This window comes from Sciurus carolinensis, chromosome 13 (genome assembly GCF_902686445.1).
Source record: "Sciurus carolinensis chromosome 13, mSciCar1.2, whole genome shotgun sequence".
In the NCBI taxonomy this organism is placed as follows: Eukaryota; Metazoa; Chordata; class Mammalia; order Rodentia; family Sciuridae; genus Sciurus; species Sciurus carolinensis.
This window is the reverse complement of record NC_062225.1, coordinates 56858064-56878084: the sequence shown is the minus strand read 5'-3', so window position 1 is coordinate 56878084 and position 20021 is coordinate 56858064. Positions and strand designations below refer to the sequence as shown.

General features: G+C 45.0%; 1 protein-coding gene across 2 annotated transcripts in view; it reads left to right on the top strand.

Moving 5' to 3' along the window:
* The first annotated feature begins 10215 nt into the window (after window positions 1–10215).
* The window catches only part of Prkce (protein kinase C epsilon), a 466464-nt gene continuing 456658 nt past the window's right edge, over window positions 10216–20021 (top strand). Inside the window, exon 1 of one of the 2 annotated variants that reach the window (XM_047522285.1) lies at window positions 10216–11566. In XM_047522285.1, the coding sequence (XP_047378241.1) occupies window positions 11219–11566 (348 nt within the window). In that variant the 5' untranslated portion in view covers window positions 10216–11218. The remainder of the gene's footprint in view (window positions 11567–20021) is intronic. The other variant, XM_047522284.1, reaches the window with a different exon arrangement.

The following is a 20021-nucleotide window of genomic DNA, read 5'->3' as shown; positions in this document are numbered from 1 at the left end:
AAACAACAATAACAAAACAAAAAACAAAAATAAACTAGGAACAGCACCTTGGAGGGAATACAAGATTGTGAGGACCCTAAAATCAAACTTATTAGTGCTGCTGCAATTTTTTAGGGGAAAACGAACAAGTATATCAGCAGTGACAAAAAATGTATTCAGGGTTACTGGGGGATCAAAGGAGACTTCTAGAAGACATATTACCCACACTGAGACTTAGAGATTGGAGCAGGGAGTCCTGGCAAAGGGAAAATACAGGTGCAGGACTCAGGTAGGGTACAGGGGCAGCATCTTTAGGTCCTTCCTCACTAGACCTAGAGTACAGGGCCTTGAGTTGTCACTCCCAGAGGTTAACAGGACCCCCCTGTCCTGAGCAGGACTGTCACCTTTCCTCTGAGATCTCGGGAGATCTCAAGTCCAGGAGGAGCCTTCCATACTCACTTCCCACCCTCCAAGAACACCAGGCCTGCATCAGCCACATCTGGCCTTGCTTTCTTGGCCAGCTTATGTTTGCATTTGCAAAAAAAAAAAAAAAAAAAAAAAAAAAAAAAAATGTGGAAAAGCTTCCTCTATCAAAAGTTAACCTGAGGTGTAGTGCAACAGGTTCAGTGAAAGAGAGGGAAAAGACTGTCTTTGAAAAGAAAATCCTTAACCAAAGTAAGAACTTGAAAGATATTTGCCTGACCCAGAGGTGGGGTACAGTTAGTGCCCCTCAAGAAGGGGGTATTCAGCAGAATGAGTGACCCTTAGTCATTTTCTCTCTGTGGATGGCTCCATTGGCGACAACCCCCAGGGTGATTATGTAATGCTGGGATGGTTAGGGACACCCCAATGTGTTCAGTCACCCAATACGGATAGGTAAGAAATAAAGAAACATCTCTTTTGTTTAAGCTTTTATACATTTTGGGGTCTATGTGAAAGAGCGCTGTTTCTGTCCTAATTTGAACAGACCAGTACAGCCCAGGAGCCACGACACCTTTAGAAAGCCCCTGCGAATCTGTCCTACCACATTTGCCTCTACCAAACACCACCTTTTATTGCTATGCAATCATTTAATGGGGATATCAAACTGGAGACTCACAACTTTCATTTCTCTTTATGCCTTGCCCTGAAAAGTACTGGCTCCAAAGAGATGCTTAATAGTCAGTGGGTAAAACTGTTCTTAGTTTTAACTCTGTGCAGTCCGAGGGAAGTCCCTCCACAGGAATGCCTTTTTCCTTGTTCTCCACCTCTGAACCTCTCTCCCCATCCACGCTCCTTTCCCACCTACCCTCCTCGAGGGCCTTTCCTTGCCATGCCAGGCCACAGGGATCTATTTCTCCTTCCTTTAAAGTCATAGCATCTTAATGGTCACTTGCTTGACAATTCATCAAGAAAACTGGTGCATTATTATCTTAGCATTTGGCAATGTACCCATACAATGATGCATTTAGGAGATGGGCAGGGGAAGAGGAAAACAAAAGAAACGGAATAGAAGGAGCCAAGGAGGTCGGAAGAAAACATGGAGAGCTCAGATGTCATGGAAACCAGAGGAAGAAAGCACATCAAGGAGGGAGGTAGAGTTGCATCATTTTCTGCAGAGAGTGGTTAAATAAGGTAAAGACGACAAAAAAGGGTTTTAGAAGGGTGGAAGTGAGTGATGTTTCAGTGAGCCCAATAGCGTGGGCTGAGGAAGGCGTGGGTAGTAAGAAAGTGGAGATAGTGAAAATAAATAACATATAAGAAGTTTGGGGAGGAGAAAAGTGTTGAGTGGTAGCGAGGGAGAAATGCGAGGTGAGGAGAGGTTAAAAATATTTAATGTGAGGTAGGTGAGACTAACTGAGGGGAAAGAGCTGGTAGAAGGGAAGAGGTTGAAGAAAAGTGAGGGGTGACGTACAGAGCGGAGTCCCTGAGAGGCAGGGCTGAGGGATGCACCAGGCGTGGGGTGGCTGATCTGGAGGGATCTGCTTCCAGGATGACGGGTGGGATGGATGAGTGACGCTCACCCTTTCTTCCTTCCTGACAGTTGGGTTTGGTAGTGAGTAAACCCCCAACATATGGCTTCTGGGATTCTACCCTCTGCTTCAGGAGCTGACCTAAAGTACCAAGTTAAGAAAAGTACAGAGTTGGTCTGGGATTGTAGCTCAGTGGTAGAGCACTTGCCTAGCATGCGTGACGCACTGGATTCAATCCTCAGCACCACATAAAAATAAATAAACAAAATGAAGGAATTGTGCTTATCTACAACTAAAAATATTTAAAAAAAAAAGAAAAGGAGGATTCAGTGGTGTTGAAAATGTTAAAAAAAAAAAAAAAGTACAAAGTTGGTCTCTGTGGTCTCTCTGAGAGCTTTAGAATTTCTTTACCTTCAAGTTTTAGCTTCTGGAACACCTGGGCCACAACTCCTTCATTGACTTTTTTTGAACCCAGCATGGATTTAACTGCCAAATAGATGGACTGTTACTCTAATACAATGATAAGAACAGAGTTCTTCACTTTGAGAAGCCTAGTTATTAAAACAAACAAACAAACAAACAGAAAACTCTAGGCACAGCATTTTTGTTTCTAATACTGGGAACTGAACCTAGAGGCAATTTATCTCTGAGTTAGATTCCAGCCCTTTTTAGTTTTGATTTCCAGACAGGGCCTTGCTAAATTGTCCAGGCTAGTCTCCAACTTGACATCCTCTTGCCAGAGCCTCCTGTAACTGGGATTACAGGAGGGTGTCACCAGGTCTGGCTTTAGCACAGTGTTTGCAGAGAACGAGCTGTTGCTGACTGCATTTGTCCTTCACTTGTGGTGGGCATGTGGATCAAGTCCCAAGCTCTGTGGTCTTCCCCAGACTTAATCCCTTGGCTGCTAAATTATCATGTGATTCTATATGTGCAGGGCACATCAATTGATGATTCGCACGGGATAGTCCACTAATCCTCAGGACAGTTCTATACAGTGTTACTATTATGTCCACATTGGAGGAAATAAAACTTCCAGAGGGTGGATAAGTCACATAGCTTGAATGAGGCTGAATAAATGAGTCCCCTGTCCACCGCCTACCCTCTGACCCTGTGGTCATGCTATCCAAATGCCCAGTGTCTGTCTCCTGTCCCTTCTCCCTAGGTCTGTTGTGCTTTTACTCCAGGGCTTTCAGAAATCTTCTGAGGCCACGGCCCCACTCATACTCCTCTCCTTCCCAGTTGCTTTCTCTTCTCCTGGCTCAGAGCCTAGCAGCTGTCCCTTTCAAAACCTCCTCCAGGGAGATAAACAGGGACTATCTACCACCTGTTCCTGGCTCTGCGAAATGACAGGATTCAGACAGGTATCAAATAAGTCCAGGCTGCTAAACCGAAGATACTAGACTCGCTAGACCCTTCTTTAGACCCAAGTCTCTATTCGCTTCTCCATCCGGCGCTGGCCTGGACCGCAGCGACCTGAGAGGGTCTGGGAGCTATAACAGAGAATCACGCCAGAGTAAGGCTGGGAAGGGTCAACCCTCTGCGCGCCGGGAGCCAAGATCGCGGGGGCTGTCAGAACCCAGTGAAGCACTGGGCCCGCGTGCTCGATTCCGCCAGAGGGCGCTGTGGGCTCGCGGAACCGGGAACCGGCGGCCAGGCCAGAGCTGCGGTCCAGGGACTGAGCTACCCTGACTGGGGTTGACACTGGGTGAAGAGGCCAACCATCTCAAGGCACTCATTTGGGCGAGCTAGGGAAGACCGACAAGAGGGCCATTTGTGACATTCTTTATTTTTCAAACGTTGCTAGAACACAAAGTCACTAAAACAATGAAGTCTTTTTGTTTTAAATACTCTTATCAAAACAACTTAAAGAACTCATCAATATAATCCTCTCGTGAGAATTATTATATTGCTATTTTGGAATATCCAAGATAAAATTTAAGAGTGTCAAGAAGAGTCATGCTGGGTCTCCAAACCTGAAGACCTTTCAGAGAAGTGGCAGAATTTAGACAAGTACCAAATAACTGTCATGGTTTAGTAGGAGGCGGTAGGAGCTCTGCAGCCGTAGTGAGGGTGAGGATGTGGGAGAATTCTGGACGGAAGGCTATAGATTCGGGTAGGGGAATAATACCTGGTTCACGGAGGATTTGAACCTTAGAAAAGGGAAGCATTTGGCACCCTGCCTCCAGTATTTATTGCAACAGAACTTGTGGATTTAATCAGTCCTAGCCTTACATTTTGTTATGTCTAAATGCTTGTTATCAGTGACAAAGGGCACTATTCCCTGCCCTTGAGTCCCAACTTGTTGATGCTGAAATGTGAATCAGAAATAGAAATGAATTAGTCAAATGTCCAGAATGTGCTAGAGACACATGACCTAGGGGGAACATTCAGGTCAGTCATTCTGTATTGATAAAATATCCATAACCTGTGGGAGCGGCTGTTACACACTGTACAGGTGTCATGACACCAGATGCCAAAAATACATCAATACATATGCTGGTGTTAGGAGGCAAGATGCAAAAATATAGAAGTTGAGAAATCATAGGTTCTTGTTTTAAAGATTCTTATCACCACAATGACTTAAGGAAGAATTATCAATATCATTGTGCTCCTGAGAATTATTATAATTGTATTATTATTGTTGTGGTATATGGGATAGATATAGTATTATAAGTATTATCATATTGTACTGAGATAAGTTCAGTTTAATTTGGAAGCAAAATTAAATCCAGGACCTTGGATTTGTAGAAATTTTTTTTCTCAGAAATTATGCAATTGAAGTTATCATCACTAAATGGTGTTGTGTTGGTTCCAGCCGGACAATGGAAAAAAAGTAGTAAATTTAACTAGGAGGTATAAGATTTGGGTTTAGATCTCTAATTATTAGCATTAGCATTGTTTTCTGTTGCTTTTTTTTTTTTTTTTTTGGCAAGCCAGTTAACTTCTCTGGGTCCCATATTCCTAATTTAATAGAGAAATTTAATAACAATAAGAATATAGACAAGTGATCTCTCAGATCCTGTAGAGTATAACAAACTTCTCTGTTCTGTTGCATCTAAGTGCCTCCTTAGTGCTGTCTTGGTTCTGACATGACTTTAAGGGTCAGCAGGTCCTTTAAGGTTCGGTATATGAAGGAGAAGAGAAAGGAGTGTAGGTGATTGCTAGTTCTGAGACTGCATAGGATTCCCCATGTCGCCTTAAGTCTTCTGTATGCAGTGGTCCAGGGCCATTGGGGATCAGACAGTCCCACTCTTACTATAATCATTGTTACTACTGAATTTCTACAGCACTTTCTGACAGGGACCTTATCTATCATTTGCTGTGTGCCACCTTGATTTATTTTTCTGCACCAGTTATTTGAGATTGGTTTCTATGGCAATCTCCAATGCTACTCACCAAATACTCCAGGTTCCTTGCCCTGGAAGATGGTAGAACTTTCTAGCTCCCTGGTGGTTGGGGTAGAGGGGTCATGTGACTGATTCTAGCTAACAACTAGCAAGCAGCAGATATTTAGCATTTGGAGGGGAGGAGACTATTGAATTACCTAAGACTGTCCAGATATTCTTTTGCTTTCTGCTTACCCCCAGCTGTGTTCCAAATGGTGAGTTTTTGGTCAGCTTGGACACAGGAGCAAAGATGATGCTGATGTGGGGCAGAATTCCCAGCATCTGAGAAGAAACCTTTGTCATTTCAAGACTTTGAGATTTGTGGACAGCTTATTATAGCAACATGTCCTACCAATCCTGACTAATGAAGGACCAATCCCAACTAATACCTGACTGACTGAATTGATCTACTTACCTCCCTGACTAGAGCAGGAATTATTCAATATCTGCTTATCCTCCCGAGCACCTGCCCTCATAGCTTGTACATAGCAGGTACTTAGTAAAGACCCTTGGATTTTATATGTACTTAAAGGTCCTAAGACACAATTGCAGCAGCTAACTAAAGAAGAGTATATATGTGATATTATTTCCCTCTGGTGTCCTAGAGAGTGGGGCCCACAGTCCAGAGAACTGAGGAAAGAAGGGCTCCAGGCCATCTCCTCCATCTTTAATCTCTGTGGAGCCACCTCAGATCCCTCGGTCTCCTTGCAGGTGTAAGTGAAACTTGGCCTCTGAGTCACTGAAAAAGAGTTCGGAGCAGAGATAAGAAGTCACGGCAGACCAGACGAAAGCCAGCAATGGAAGGTGGGCCTGGGAAAGAGCTGGGAGCTGAGCTGGGCCTGGCTGGCAGGGCTCTGTCATTGTGTTGCTGCACATTCCATCCCATGGTCCAGGTGGTTGAATTCTGTTCAATGGAGCATGTGAGGAATGTCTGATAGACCCTGACCAGGCAGACCTTCACAGAGGCCCATTAACATTCTATAAATGGCAACAACCAGCACAGCAGCCGGGGCATGAATATTAACACGCTGCTCTGGGTTCCAGCTCCCCCTTCCCGGCTGCCTTTAGCTGATCTAAACAATATCCACAGACTGTTTCATTTTTTTTTTCTTATCAGAGTATAAATCATTTTCTGAGTTGAATCTTCTTTCTCTCCAACACCCTATTTTGAGGTAAGTCTGTTGAAGGAAGAAATTACAAAAGAGAAAAATATCCATCTGTCACAAAGTTGCCTTTTTATGTATTGTTATGCTGCTTGCCCACCAGAAGTTTCAGTGTCTCTCCAGGAAACACTTCAAACCCATCTGAAGGTCCTAGCAGACCTCAACTATCTGTTTCCAACCTACCTCATCTCCCACTACTACCTGCCACAAAGCCAGGTTCAACTGGTCCCTTACTCTTCCCCAATAGCCACAGCCTTTTCTATCTGCCCTGCACTCTGCTTCCTTTGCCTCCAATGCCCATCCCACATTTTTTGCAGCTGGAGGAACTCGCGGCTCAAAGGACGTTTTAGATGATATATTCTTAAGCTTCTCCAGGCAACAGATATCACTCTGATCCCTGGATCTACTGCAACATTGGTTACACTGCCCTGCGCATGCTTGCTGCTCTATCAATCCTTTTCCCATCAACTAATTTCAAAAGGAGAGAGGCCCCCTCTTGATCATCTTTGTTGCATTCTTACATCATTTTTCTTCTCTCTCTCAATGATTATGGAATAAGGAGACCATTATTGGAACCCAAAGGGCATCTTATGCAATGTATACCCCAACTACTGTCCTATCCTTTAGCACTGTACAGGGGTCAAAAGAAGGATGAAGCAGGTAGGAATCGTTGGTTGGAATTTTACATTCTAAGTCTCCCCCTGCAAGGGTGTGTTTTTCTTTTCATATGAAATCTGGAGCAGAGGGCTATTTTAGAGTTGCCTTCCCTTTAGGTGAACTTAAGATTTTCCCTCAACAACGCCACATAAGGGAATGTCCCTGATACTCCTGGAGAATACATATTTTCATTTGGTCAAGTTTGACAGTGGGAAGGTAAGATATTTATTTAGAAATAAGAATGTAATATGGGTAAGAAACAAGCAGTGTTTACATGTAGAATATGGGTATTTTCCCTTTTAATGTAAATATTAAAAAGCAGGCATTTTGTTTGGTAAAGTCTTTATGTACCCCTAAAAGTTGTAATGGAAAAGGAGACTGGTATTGGTTGCCTCTGAGAATTGCAATCTGATTACCCACATGGATGACAGCCTCTTAAGAGGCAGGTGTCACCTTTCTGTAACCTTGCCCAGTTGTGTTGGAAGTTTGTTGGTTATCTGTTTTAAGATAGTCACTGAGATGGCAACAAGACCCTATTTAATACATTTGGGGTCTTACCTGGGCAGCAATGCTGTTCAGCTGATGCCCCCCTGAATGGCATAGCCAAGGACCAGCATAAATAGGAAGAATCCCTTTGTAAAAAATAAACAAACACATGCAAAAGGTTCAAGTTCAGTGTGTCCTTAATTCTAAACTTTCTGTTTAATACACAAAAGAGGAGGGATTTAAGTCAAGGTTTTTAAATCCCATGTATTTCTGTTTGTATGTAAGATAGGACCTGCCAGAGTAAGTTAGAGAGACAGTATGAAATACCAACTTGTCAAGGATTCCTAACTAAATAAATTTTTGGCATTCAAGAATTCTCAACTGAGCCAAGATGAGGGTGAAGCAAATGAAGCATCAGTTCGGTATAAAATTTAATAGGTGCCAATAAACTCAGCAATAGAGTATTTTAGTGTAGTTTTAAAATTATTTAAAATTTGGATAGTTTGTTCATCCTGAAATGTTACCTTTTTATTTTAAAAATTACATTAAAATTATTTATTTTGATTAATGTGTTAATTGGTACTCTTTAAATTTTGCCTGCTTGAAAAGTATCTCACGCCGTTCATTTTCCTGCTGGCCCTGCTTCCTGAATACATTTTCGGAAGATCAAGCCTTATGTGCCATTACCTTCAATCGCATTCCACAAGAAGATGGAAAATTGAGCTCAGTGTTGGAAGGGGAGGGGATGTATGGCACACACCTGTAATCTCCCCAATTCTGGAGGCTAAGGCAGTAGGATTGCAAGTTCTAGACCAGTCTTAGAAACTAAGTGAGACCCTGTCTCAAAATCAGAACTAAAAAGGGCTGGGGAGGTAGGTAAGTGGATTCCTTGGATTCCATTTTCAGTAAGGGCAGGAAGAATACAATGGTAGAATTGAGAAGCAAGGAAGAAAAATTCCAATGATCAAGAAATGAGAAAATAAACAGCAATAAGATATCTCTGCTAGTGTTTTATCAAACTGATGTTTTAAAATACCACACCTCCAGCTGGTGGAAGTGACCATGTAAGGCACACTTTAAAATCATGACTTTTGGCGTGTGAACAATTTTAGTTGTCTAAGACTGCATTTTATCACCATCTCTACTCAGCTACCCCATGCAACAGAGTTGGATCTAAGAAATACTAGTAAGCTCTTGGGTAGTGACTGCAGGTGTCTACTTTGTGTGCTCCTCTGGGACTGGAGGAACTTCCCAGATGACCTTGGGACTCTTCTGAAGATTTTGGGGAGGCTGTATGCTGTACTATGTGTGGATCCGGTTGTTCCAACGGGCAGCCTTCTTCGTCTTTAAGCCTTTAAGACACAAGCAATGATAACCTTTTCCACTGAGGAAAAAAATGATCGGGAGGCAGGTTTGAAATTTTGGTCTACACTAATCAGATTCGCCAGATAAACACTCGGTTTACTACTATCACTACAAACTCTGGGACTTAACTTGGCAGAGGGCAAGAGCGGAGGTTTCTTTTTCCACTCTCAAAGCCCTGCAGCTCCTAGGTCGACCTCTTCCCGCTGCAGCCTTGCAGCTCCAGCTGGGCCGCACCCCAGGCCTGGGCGCTCTCCGCCCCTCCCTCGCAGGTTCCCAGTCTCCCGGCGCGGGGCCGTTCCTTGCCCCGGCTCCCCGCGGAGGAAATTCTTCCCCAACAGCCCTGGGCTCGCCTCACGTGACCAGCCGCCGCGGCGGCTTCCAGCGAGAGTTTAAAGGTTACGGAGGAAATTAGCAGGGATACCGCCACTCTCCCCCAGGAGAGCGCGCCCCGCTTTCCCGAAGCCCGGACGCCGGCTGTCAGCGCACTAATCAGAGCCTAGGTCCCCCTTAGAGACATAGACAGGGTCCAGCGTAAGAGGAAAACACACTTTGTAAATATAAACAGACACACAAACCGGGCCTGGCCAGGGTTCTACCCAACTTTCCCTCGTCAAGTTCTCGCACCCAGAGAGGTCCAGGACAGATCCCAAAGGGGAGAGCGCTCCCCACACAAACGGAAGAGCCAATAATCGAATTTAAAAACTCACACGAGCCTTGCCGGTCCCTCCCTGGGCCCCTCCCCCACTGCCAGGGAGCTGGGCGTCCCGGGACAGAATGACAGGTCAATACTCGCAGGCTTCTCTGGCCAGCCATTGCCCCAGTAGGGTAGGCCTATGGGAGGTTCCCGAGTTTTCTGGGGGCAACGCGACCCCCGCCACTCCTCTATCCCCAACTCTTAAAGAGTTGGCTGCAGAGTCCACGAGAGATGCGTGGCCCGGTCCTCTCCCGGTGGAGACCCAAAATGACGTATCCAGAGCTCGCGGCTCTCGCTCCCGCACCCCCATGCCGCCACTCCCCGGGGTTCCGCTCAGGGTACCCGCCGGGCTCCCCCGCTCGCCGGCTCGACCCAGGCAGGCTGGCCCACTCTTTGCTCTTCTCTCCTCCGCTCACTTTTCCCGTATTGCTCCCCCAACCGGCAAAACTTTCTATTTCCCTAAACACTGGCGCGCGCGCGCGCGCGCGTGCACACACACACACACACACACACACACACACACTCTCACACACTGACGTCTTTTGCGCATTTCCTGCATTAGAGGGAGGGAGACTCGCTCGCACACCGACCGAGGGAGAAGAGACCGCGGGGGAGAGCGGGCTGGCGGGCAGCGAGCGAACGGCAGCCGAGAGCTGGGACGCCGGGAGCGCGGCGGGCGGGCGCTGGCGCCCAGGAGGTGGGGCCGCGCCGAGTCGCAGTCCCGGCCCCGCCGCCGCGCTGCGCACCGCCGGGTGCCGGCCTGCGCCCCAAGCCCGAACGGCGGCCACCCGACTCCCGAGCCCGCGCGACTGTAAGATTCCGGTCTCCTGGCGCCTCCGGATCGCCGGCTGCGGCACGGCTCTGCTTCGCCCAGGAGGCGGCGACCGGGCTGGTTGTGTGGCTTGTGGATTTTTAAAAATTTGGCTCCGAGGAGGACCATTTCCTCTCGACATGCATCCCTCCGGATAGACTGCACATCTCTCGGTCCACCCCCCGCCCCGCGCGGTCAGAGGCAGGCGCTGGGTGGGCGAAGAGGATCCGGGTTGAAATCTGCGCCCCCGGTTCTCGTCCCCGCCCCGTCCTACCGCCCCCTCCCCCCTCCCGGAGTCGAAATTTCCCGGGGATTATGTTTCGGAAAGGTAGGTAAGCGCCGGGCGCGGCGCCCGCTTCCCGGTACCCGGACCCGGAGAGCCAGGGAGGCGGCGAGGCAGCCCCCGCGGCTTGCAGTGGAGCCCACCGCTCCTCTTCTCTTCTGGAGGTGCCGCTGGTGGTAGGGGGGGAGAGACTTGCTCCAAACACGGACGTCTCCTGGCTCTCCCCCCCTCCCTGTTTTCCGTTAGGAACCCGGCGAGGAAATACATGCACTCGCTGAGAATCGCCGGCGCCAGGGTGCAACGCCACAAGGTGTAGGGAGTGAGTGGGTTGGAGCAAGAGGGGACCCAGGAGTCCCAGTGGCTCAGAGCGCCCGCGGTCTGTTCTTCATTCCGGCCCTCGGGGCTGACGGAGTGACCCCGGCCCCCACTCCTCGCCCCGACCATGGTAGTGTTCAATGGCCTTCTTAAGATCAAAATCTGCGAAGCCGTGAGCTTGAAGCCCACAGCCTGGTCGCTGCGCCATGCGGTGGGACCCCGGCCGCAGACTTTCCTTCTCGACCCCTACATCGCCCTCAACGTGGACGACTCGCGCATCGGCCAAACCGCCACCAAACAGAAGACTAACAGCCCGGCCTGGCACGACGAGTTCGTCACGGACGTGTGCAATGGGCGCAAGATCGAGCTGGCCGTCTTTCACGATGCCCCCATCGGCTACGATGACTTCGTGGCCAACTGCACCATCCAGTTTGAGGAGCTGCTGCAAAACGGGAGCCGCCACTTCGAGGACTGGGTGAGTCCGGCCGCTCCCCGTACGGGAACCTGGCCCTGGGGTCCCGGGGAAAGACTGGCTGCCTAGGCATTGGACATAGGTCTTCTCGGAGACTCGGTTGGCGACTGGGGTGTGTGCATGTACGTCTCAAATTTTCTTGGAAGGGCACATTTCACTTCGTAGCTGGGAAGAAATAGACCTTGGAGTGAGAAAGATGGGACATGGAAAGAGGATATAGCCCTCTGCCAGCTCTGTGCCCTCCTGGTAGAGGGTACTGAAGGGGGCTTGCAAGTTGGGAGAGCCCGGTGCCGCTGCCGCTGGTGCTGAAGGTTGACAGAGGACCTGGCGCCTTCCGCAGGCGCGTGGTGGGCTGGTTCCGAGCGATTGTGTGTGGGTGGGTCCCTCCGTCCTTGGAGAGGCACGTGGAGCTCAGACTGAAAGGTTTCTTGCACGTCCTGGCTTTGTCCTGCTGGTGAGGAGTTGCTTTATTTTTCCCTCCAGAAGGAAGCTTGCTTGTTTCTATTCTAATGTTTGGTGGTTAGCTCATCTGACATACAAAGAAAAAATGTATTCTTCTCCAGGATGCCCTCTCTAGAGTCCCCAAACATTAGTGGAGCTTGGTTTGCCCAATTTATTGCCCATTCATCCAGAATGTTGTATTTTCATGGAATTCAGTGCTTTGAATCTTAAAGTTAGATTGTTTCCTTGTTTTGATTGTCAGGATATGGTGGGATAAAATACTATTTCTGAGACTGAGTTAATTATTAATTGATTACATTGTTCAATATTAGGGACTTGGAAATGGGTCTTGTCAATGTAAACTAGATAGATTCAATTTTGGCACTTGGACAAGCAGAGAGAACAAGCTTTTTTTTTTTTTTTTTTTTTAAGCTCCTCTTGAAGCGAAGGTGTTAAATTAGAAGATGAGTTTCTGTATTTTCAGTTTTGTTACATGTTTCCACCTAGGACAAGGGTTGCTCTGGATGAATATGTTTTCAAGATTCTTTGGTCTACACAGAAAGAGTTACCTGAGCCTCATGAAGACATAGAGGAATCACTTTTCTACTGAAAAACAGCCAACTTCCTGAATATCCTAGAGGTCAGAGGTTGCATATGAACCCCCTTACATGTTTTTTGAAGGACATAGAGTTTTAGGGGGAAAATAGGAAAAAGCCTGCTCTTTTTATGCTCTAACTGTGATGTAGCCTGCCTGAAACCATGGTTACGGGACTTACAGGGAAGCTCCAATTAGCCACACCAGTACAACCCTAGGAGATTTGTGGCTTTCACTTCAGAAAGCAGGCAGACCTTTATGGAATCCCAGAGAATTCAGTGCCATTCTACTGCATTTCACAGATGTTCTTCCCCTCTACCCCCTCTCCCATTCCCCATTTCCTTTCTACGTAGATATGGCCTTTGGTCCTTTTACTCCTGTAAGCAGTGTATGTTGGTGGCGGGGTGGGGGTGGGGGGCTGAAGGAATAACTAATTTTAGAAGCAGACTTCAACACTAAAAACCTGCCTGTGGTAGTGAGGAGACAGGGGTCTTCTTGAGGATATGCAGACAAGGTGCACAGTGAGCAGAGAGCAGGTCTGTGTTCATCCACAAAACAGGTTATCAGTTGAAGGGAGAGCAATCTCTGTGATGCTGGCGTCTGCCACAAACTTGAGGTGCAGCAGGATACCCCGTCCCCCATCAGCACTTCTAGCAAAGCATCAATTGGTTGTCATTCTCTAAGGTTTTCAAATTTGTCCTGTGTTTGGCCACAGATCAGATCATCTAGCACACAGGCAGGTGTTACAGACAAGGACATTGAGTTCCAGAGTAACTAAGTGGGTATCAAGGTCACATGTTAAGCACAGGTGGGTTGAAAGTTAGGCTCTCTCCTCCTCATGCTTACTGCTTGCCTAAGGGATAGCCTGTCTGGTCTCCTCTATTTATTCTCCCTACAGATTCATTTGCTGTGTCTCTGACATTTTTATTGTCTGTGATAACTTAAAGTGCTTTCAAAATCATTATCTCTTTTGCCTTATAGCAAGTGTGAAGTATGACAGATATTGGACAGATTAAAATACTTGGGACAGGATGCTGTGACTACTCTGGTTCCTCCAGACTGAACATGACTGCATGGGCAGAGGTGACTAGCCTTTGGAAACAGAGACAAGATGCATGTAGGCTGACAAGGCCACCTTTCCCATCCCCATCATGCAAGCTACACCCACAGATTCACAGCTTTGGGCAGAATTTCCTGAAGTCAGGCCTTTGCGCTCCTTTGCTGGCAGGAATGAAGAGTTGCACCATTTCTAGTGTGTTCTTGCTATATATGTACTTTTTCTTGTCTTGTATAGAATATATTTAATATGGTCTTTAAAAAAAAAGAAGTCTGGCCTATAGTTAGGGGATGTGGAGAGCAAGAAAAGGCTGCTTCTGTCTATGCGGCAGAATATTTTATTTAGTTGCACTTTTTTAAAATTCGTTCTAATTAGTTGTACATGACAGTAGAATGCATTCATACATTTTGATAAATCATATATAAATGGAGTGTAATTTCTCATTTTTCTGATCGTACGTATTATAAGATCACATTGGTTCATGCAGTCATATATGTACCTGAGGTAATAATGTCTGTTTCACTCTACTATCCTTCAGTTCTCATGTGTTCTACCAGTTCTTTTATTATGCTCAAATTCCACCAGGGGAGTTTAACATTGTAGCTAATCCAGAGGTAGTGAAGCCATGGGTTACTCTTCATGGGCTTGCATTTCTCCTGGGAACTAACACTAAGGATAGATACATATAGACAGTTAAGTAGCAATTAGGTTCCAAATGAGTGGTACCCTAAGTAGATTAAACAAGTTCAAAAAGGGAGTGTGCTGGGAGAGCTGGAAGAATTCAGGATTCCTGAAAGCAAGCCTGAAAGGGTAGGGAACATTTAAAGAAATATCTGTAATTGGAGATAGTGTGCTGGGCATGGGCACTGCTATATTATAGGCAGGAAGAATCTGTGGTTTGGATTGAAGAATGGACAAGCAGGGCTGAAACTTCAGGTACCTGTTAGGACCAAGCAGGACAAGGTTTCTCAGATTTGAGACTCTATTTGAGTAGCACCTGTGCTATTTTAAATAGTTTAACCAATTAATTCTTTTCTTATCTTTTCTTAGTCTTTTCTTGGGTCCCACTATTCATCATGAAATCACAGGTTTGGATTTTATAGCTGTAATTTTTCTTTGTTCACTTTGAAACAAATATGGCTCTAAAATAAAAGGAAAAGCAGTTCATCCCAGGTGCCTCTTGACATCATTAGTGATAGGTGGCCGCAGTTTGAAACACTGAAGTAGGAGAAAGTTTAGAAAACCGAGGTGGATTCTAGAATGTTTAAAAGTCAGGCTGAGGTAATTTTTTTTTATTATAAACAAATGCGATACATGTTATTTCTCTGTTTGTACATGGAATAAAGGCATATCATTTGTGTAATCATAAATTTACATAGGGTAATGTTGGTTGATTTGAGGTAATTATTTGTCACATAATGAGAAGACTTTTCAGGTGTGATGACAAGGAGGTTGCTTTAGAGAAAACTCATTACAAAGAGAAGGAAAGATTTTTCTGGTTCTTGAAGCTGAATCCATTAAAGCAACATTCCATTGGGTCAGGTTTTCTAAGAACTAGATAATAATACTACTCAGATTTGGGTGTGCATAAGAATCACTATAAAAGTATAAGGACCCCACTTTCAGAGCTGTTGATTCTGTGTTTTGGGACTATCACTAAGAATCATATTTAGTGAGCTGTCCTTGGAATTCTGCTCGGACCCTGCTTGCTCTGAGAAACAGGAGGATAGTATACAAAGTGTTTCTGTTGCAAATTTGTGAAGCAGCCCATGGACAAGGCTTCTCTCAAAGTTATCCTGTGCCTGCTTATTCCGGGAGATAGTCCTCTACCCCAAATGGGGCTGCCTCCCCTTTGGCTTCTCAGAATCACTTGGGGAGATTCTTACAACACAAACGCCTGGGCACAGCCCTGGTGTTCTGATTCTCATGCTCTGGGTGGAACCTGGGGATGCAGGCAGCCATTAAAGAGGCTTCCTGGTAAGTCTCCTTTTGATGGGGACCATACCACAAGTTGATATACATTGTTCAAGGGTATCTCTCTTTCTTCAGGACATTTGTGGGGAAATCTTAAGAGGTCTAGGAAAACCTCCAGCATCTTTTAGACAGAGTGAAGCTGGAAGGATCTGCAGAGGATATGTGCAAAGGCTGGAGATGGTCCGTCCATGACCCCTTTATGGGCACCTATACCTAGAGTTTGTCTTCCAGCTGCTGAGATTCTATAGATCTCTCCCCTTCTCTACTCTTACAGTTCTTTCTATCTAATTCAATTTGCTCCTCTTCATACATAGTTGTTTAACACTCCTTTAGCTCTTGGCCCAGTGCTATCTAAGATAGACTTCTGGCCTTGGGACCCTAGAGTTAAAAGGTTCGAGATAGCCTGAGGTCTCTTGGGCAGTCAAGTTTTATCCGAGTATTCTGTTTCTTTTCTTGTATCTTTGACACCAAGAGGATTTAGTGAATATTTGAGACCCTCAGTTCCTCAGTGAACCTGTCTCCTTGGATCAGTGGGTTGTAACTATTGGATGTCTCTACCCCTCACTGGGTGTATGACTTTGGTCATGTGACTTAGCCCCTTTAAACTTGTTTCTTCATCCGCAAAATGGGAATCTAACAGTTCTTGCTCTTAGATTTGAGGGGAGGATTCCATAAGGAACCTCTGTAAAACTCTAAGCAAAGGATCTGGCCACAAAACATTTCAGCAGTTTTATTAATATTTGAAGAGTTATGTGGGTGTGTTCATAGATTTAGAATCTTAAATTGAACATATGTTCCAGTGAAAGATAGTTTCCCCCTTGATTTGTGAATGTATTTATAAGAAAAGTCTTACATAGTCTAAAAATAAATTTAATTTAGTTACACTTAGCAAATTGCTTTTTTGAAAATAATTGAATTTCTTGAAATGAGGTTGTTTTGGAAGGTCTAGGAATGGTGTTCATTGTGGACAAAAGTTAATTATTTATTGAAGCATATAAGTAATTGGAAGTAGGAATATTTTGGAGCTGGTGTTTCTGATTTTACTGTACCAATTTTATCAAATTTCAAGCATTTAAGTCCATTTTCAATGCTGTCAACTTTAAATTCCTAATTCTAGCCTGTACCAACATTTGAACTCTAGAACTCATCTCCTATTTCTAGATTGTTCCTTCCCCTTCCCTCATATGTGGGTCTGCCTTCTCATCATTGCCATTTGATTGTATAAAGGACATCTTGAACACAATATGTCAAATATATGCCTAATTTCCCTCTCCCCAATCTAAGCTAATCTCCCTCATGTCAAGAAATGGCAACTCCATTCTTCCAGTTGTCCAGACCAACAGCCATGAAGAGCTACCCTTGATGCCTGACATTCTCACCCCCCCCCCCCGCCTTAACTAATCTGTGAGCAACATCTGTTGTGTTTGAAAAAAATCCCAAATCTGATTATTTTCCCGGGCTCTACTGATATCACTGTGGTTCAGTTGCTATCATCTCACACCTGGATTAACTCAACTGCCTCCAAATTGATTCCATCTTGCCCCAACTTTGTCAGAAAATCCCTCAGGAGATAAACCCCAAGAACATAATCTGTGGGACCAATCAGGCAGGCCTCCTGGTCCAACCTCTCAGGCCTTGTCACCTACGATCCTCACCCTGCTCCTTCCTCTCTAACCATGTTGGCCCACACAACACCCTTATATACCTTTACCATGCTTCTGCTCAGTGTTTATGCTTTTCCATCTCCTATTTCTAGATTGTTCCTTCCCCTGATAGCTTCATGGCTCAAGCCTTTATTCAAATATTATTTTCTCAGGAAGGCATTTTCTGGCAATCCTATCTAAAATTTCACCCTGTTCCAGAACGTTTTATATATTCCTTTCCAAGTTTGTTTTTTCTCCTTATCTCATATTTCTACCTCATATACTACATATTTTTCGTATTCATCTTTATTTTGTATTTCTCACACCAGTACAGGAGTTCTATAAATGTAGAGGGTTTTTTTTACTGCTGTCCCGTTTGCATCTAAAATACTGCCTAGCATCCAGTTGAATGAATGAATGAGTTTAATCAAGTAAATATGTACCTAGTACCTACTGTGATCCAGCACTATGGTAGATATTGGGGACTTGGTAAAAAAAGTTGTGTATGGCATAGTTCCTTCCTCTGGGAAGCATAAAAACACATCATGGAATTGAGAAGACCGCATGATAAGCAGTTAAGTAGATTCCTTAAACGATCCCTCTGCACAGTTGAAAGAAGTAAGCAGGAGGAAGAAAAGGATATTTTATAAAAGTCTGTGAGATTCCCAAAGACATCCTTGTGAGGGAATGTCTGTGTGGCAATTTGCACCAAGCTGAAGAATTTCCATCAAGTCCAGAGTTTCTTAAGGCAGGAATTGTGTGTCCATGGCCTGGGCAAGGTGGTGCAGTGAGGGGAGAGAGGGAAATAAGCCCACATGTCCTCATACACAGAGTTTTAAATCAAGTTTAAATTCCCATCAGGGTGTTAGATACAAAAGCTGTTGTAGTTCAAAGTGACAAGAAATGAAATTTCAAATGGCAGCCCCTGAACTCACAGAGCTCATTGAAGCCGGTGTAGACAAAGCTCACAGGGGTTTCACATTGCCTACAAGAACTCCAGAGCCGGCCTGCAGTATTTTACATAAATAAAAGCTACACTTGGCAAAACACATTTCTTTCCTAGTTCCTCTGGGTATATATGGGCTTGTTAAGTAATTACAATCTATTATAATGCTAATCAGCAGGGCTGCACCTGTTTGAAATTTAGTTTTCTGGCAGAAACCATGTGAAATGGCCAAAAGTCTGTACTGTACTGGGAGAACTGAGAGGACTGGAACATACTGTTGTCATTGTAACTCACCACCATCCAAACAAAATGGAAACTCCAGAGGGAATATGATTGAACTCCATACTGTCGTGCCTGGTAGGAAGAGGAGAAACTGGAACCTGCCACCAAACCCAAGTACTGAAAGGAAATAATGACCGCCCTTCTCTCCAACCTCACCCCCCCCCCACCTCACCTTGAAGATTCAGAGAGTTAAAGTTAGAGAAAAATCACCTGTATTTGCCAGCAAGCAGTACACTCACTGAGCTCCTGCCTCTGAGAAGTACTCAAGTTGCTAAGGCTGGCTTTGAACTTGCCATCCTCCTGCTTCAGCCTCCTGAGCTGCTGGGATCATGAGAGTGTGCCACCACACTTGACCAGAGAACTATTTAAGACTAAAAATGTACCCAGACTCAAGAAGGGATTGGAAAGTCATGGTGGGTGAATCTATAATTAATTATTAAGGACAAGTCTTTGATTTTGTTTATGTCCTTCTTGAATACCAGTGTTTATTTTCTTTGACTAGAGCACCTCTTGGAGCCAGTCCCCGCCCCGCACCCCATTCTCCAATCAGAGCATGAGCTGCTCAGGAAGTCCACATAGCCCACTCCTTATTGGTTGGTTGAGTGAAAGGCCGCTTGTCTAGTCTGACTCCTTGAAGTTCAAATAGGCAGCATTCTTTAATCTGACTGACCTAGATGGTGCTCTTAGAAGTTCATCATTTGGTACAGTGTTGAAAAGGAAGATGATAGGCCCCACAAAAGATCCTAGGCAGTGGACAGAGTGATGTATTCATTCATTATTCTGGCCATCCTTTCTTTGATTCAGCAAATATTTATCGAATACCATCTATGCCAGGCACCAAGTCATGGGAGGGTTTAGTCTAATGCTTCATCTTTTTTTATTTTTTCACTTGAACTTTTTTGCAGTGCTGGGGATCAAACGGGTACCAGGCATGTTCTCTACCAATGAACTACATCCCCAGCCTAAGTCTAGTAGGAGATACAATATTAATCAAGAAATAACATAAATACATGGAGTTCAGTTCTTTCAAAGTCCCGGGATACTTAGTCCTTGCCTCTGCAGGATTGGATTTACTAATACTTTTTTCCTTTCCTGGGAAATTTATTGAGTGGGGAGTCAGGTAGTTTTTATCAGTCAGTGGTGTTTGACCTTAGATCCCACATCTGTGAAATTAGGAAATAACATTATCCAGATGCTCTGTTAGGTCACTATTAACAATGACCCTGACTTAGTTCTCTGCATCCTACTTTTTGGACCTTGATGATCCTTAACCCAGTCCTTGATCCTTTATCTTTCTTGTTCTCCCCAAAGCTGTCTTGTCTCCCCTGAAAAACTGCCAGCTTCTTTTTTTCTGTCTTCATCCTTCTCCATTGTTGTGATCAAAACCACAAAGCTATTTTTGATAGCTTGCTTTACCTAGTGTTCAAGACCCACAAAGTAATTTAGTTTTTAAATGGACCCTTCTTTCTGTATCATTGAGCTATTGAGCTATCAATGATATTCTAAAAACAACTAAACAA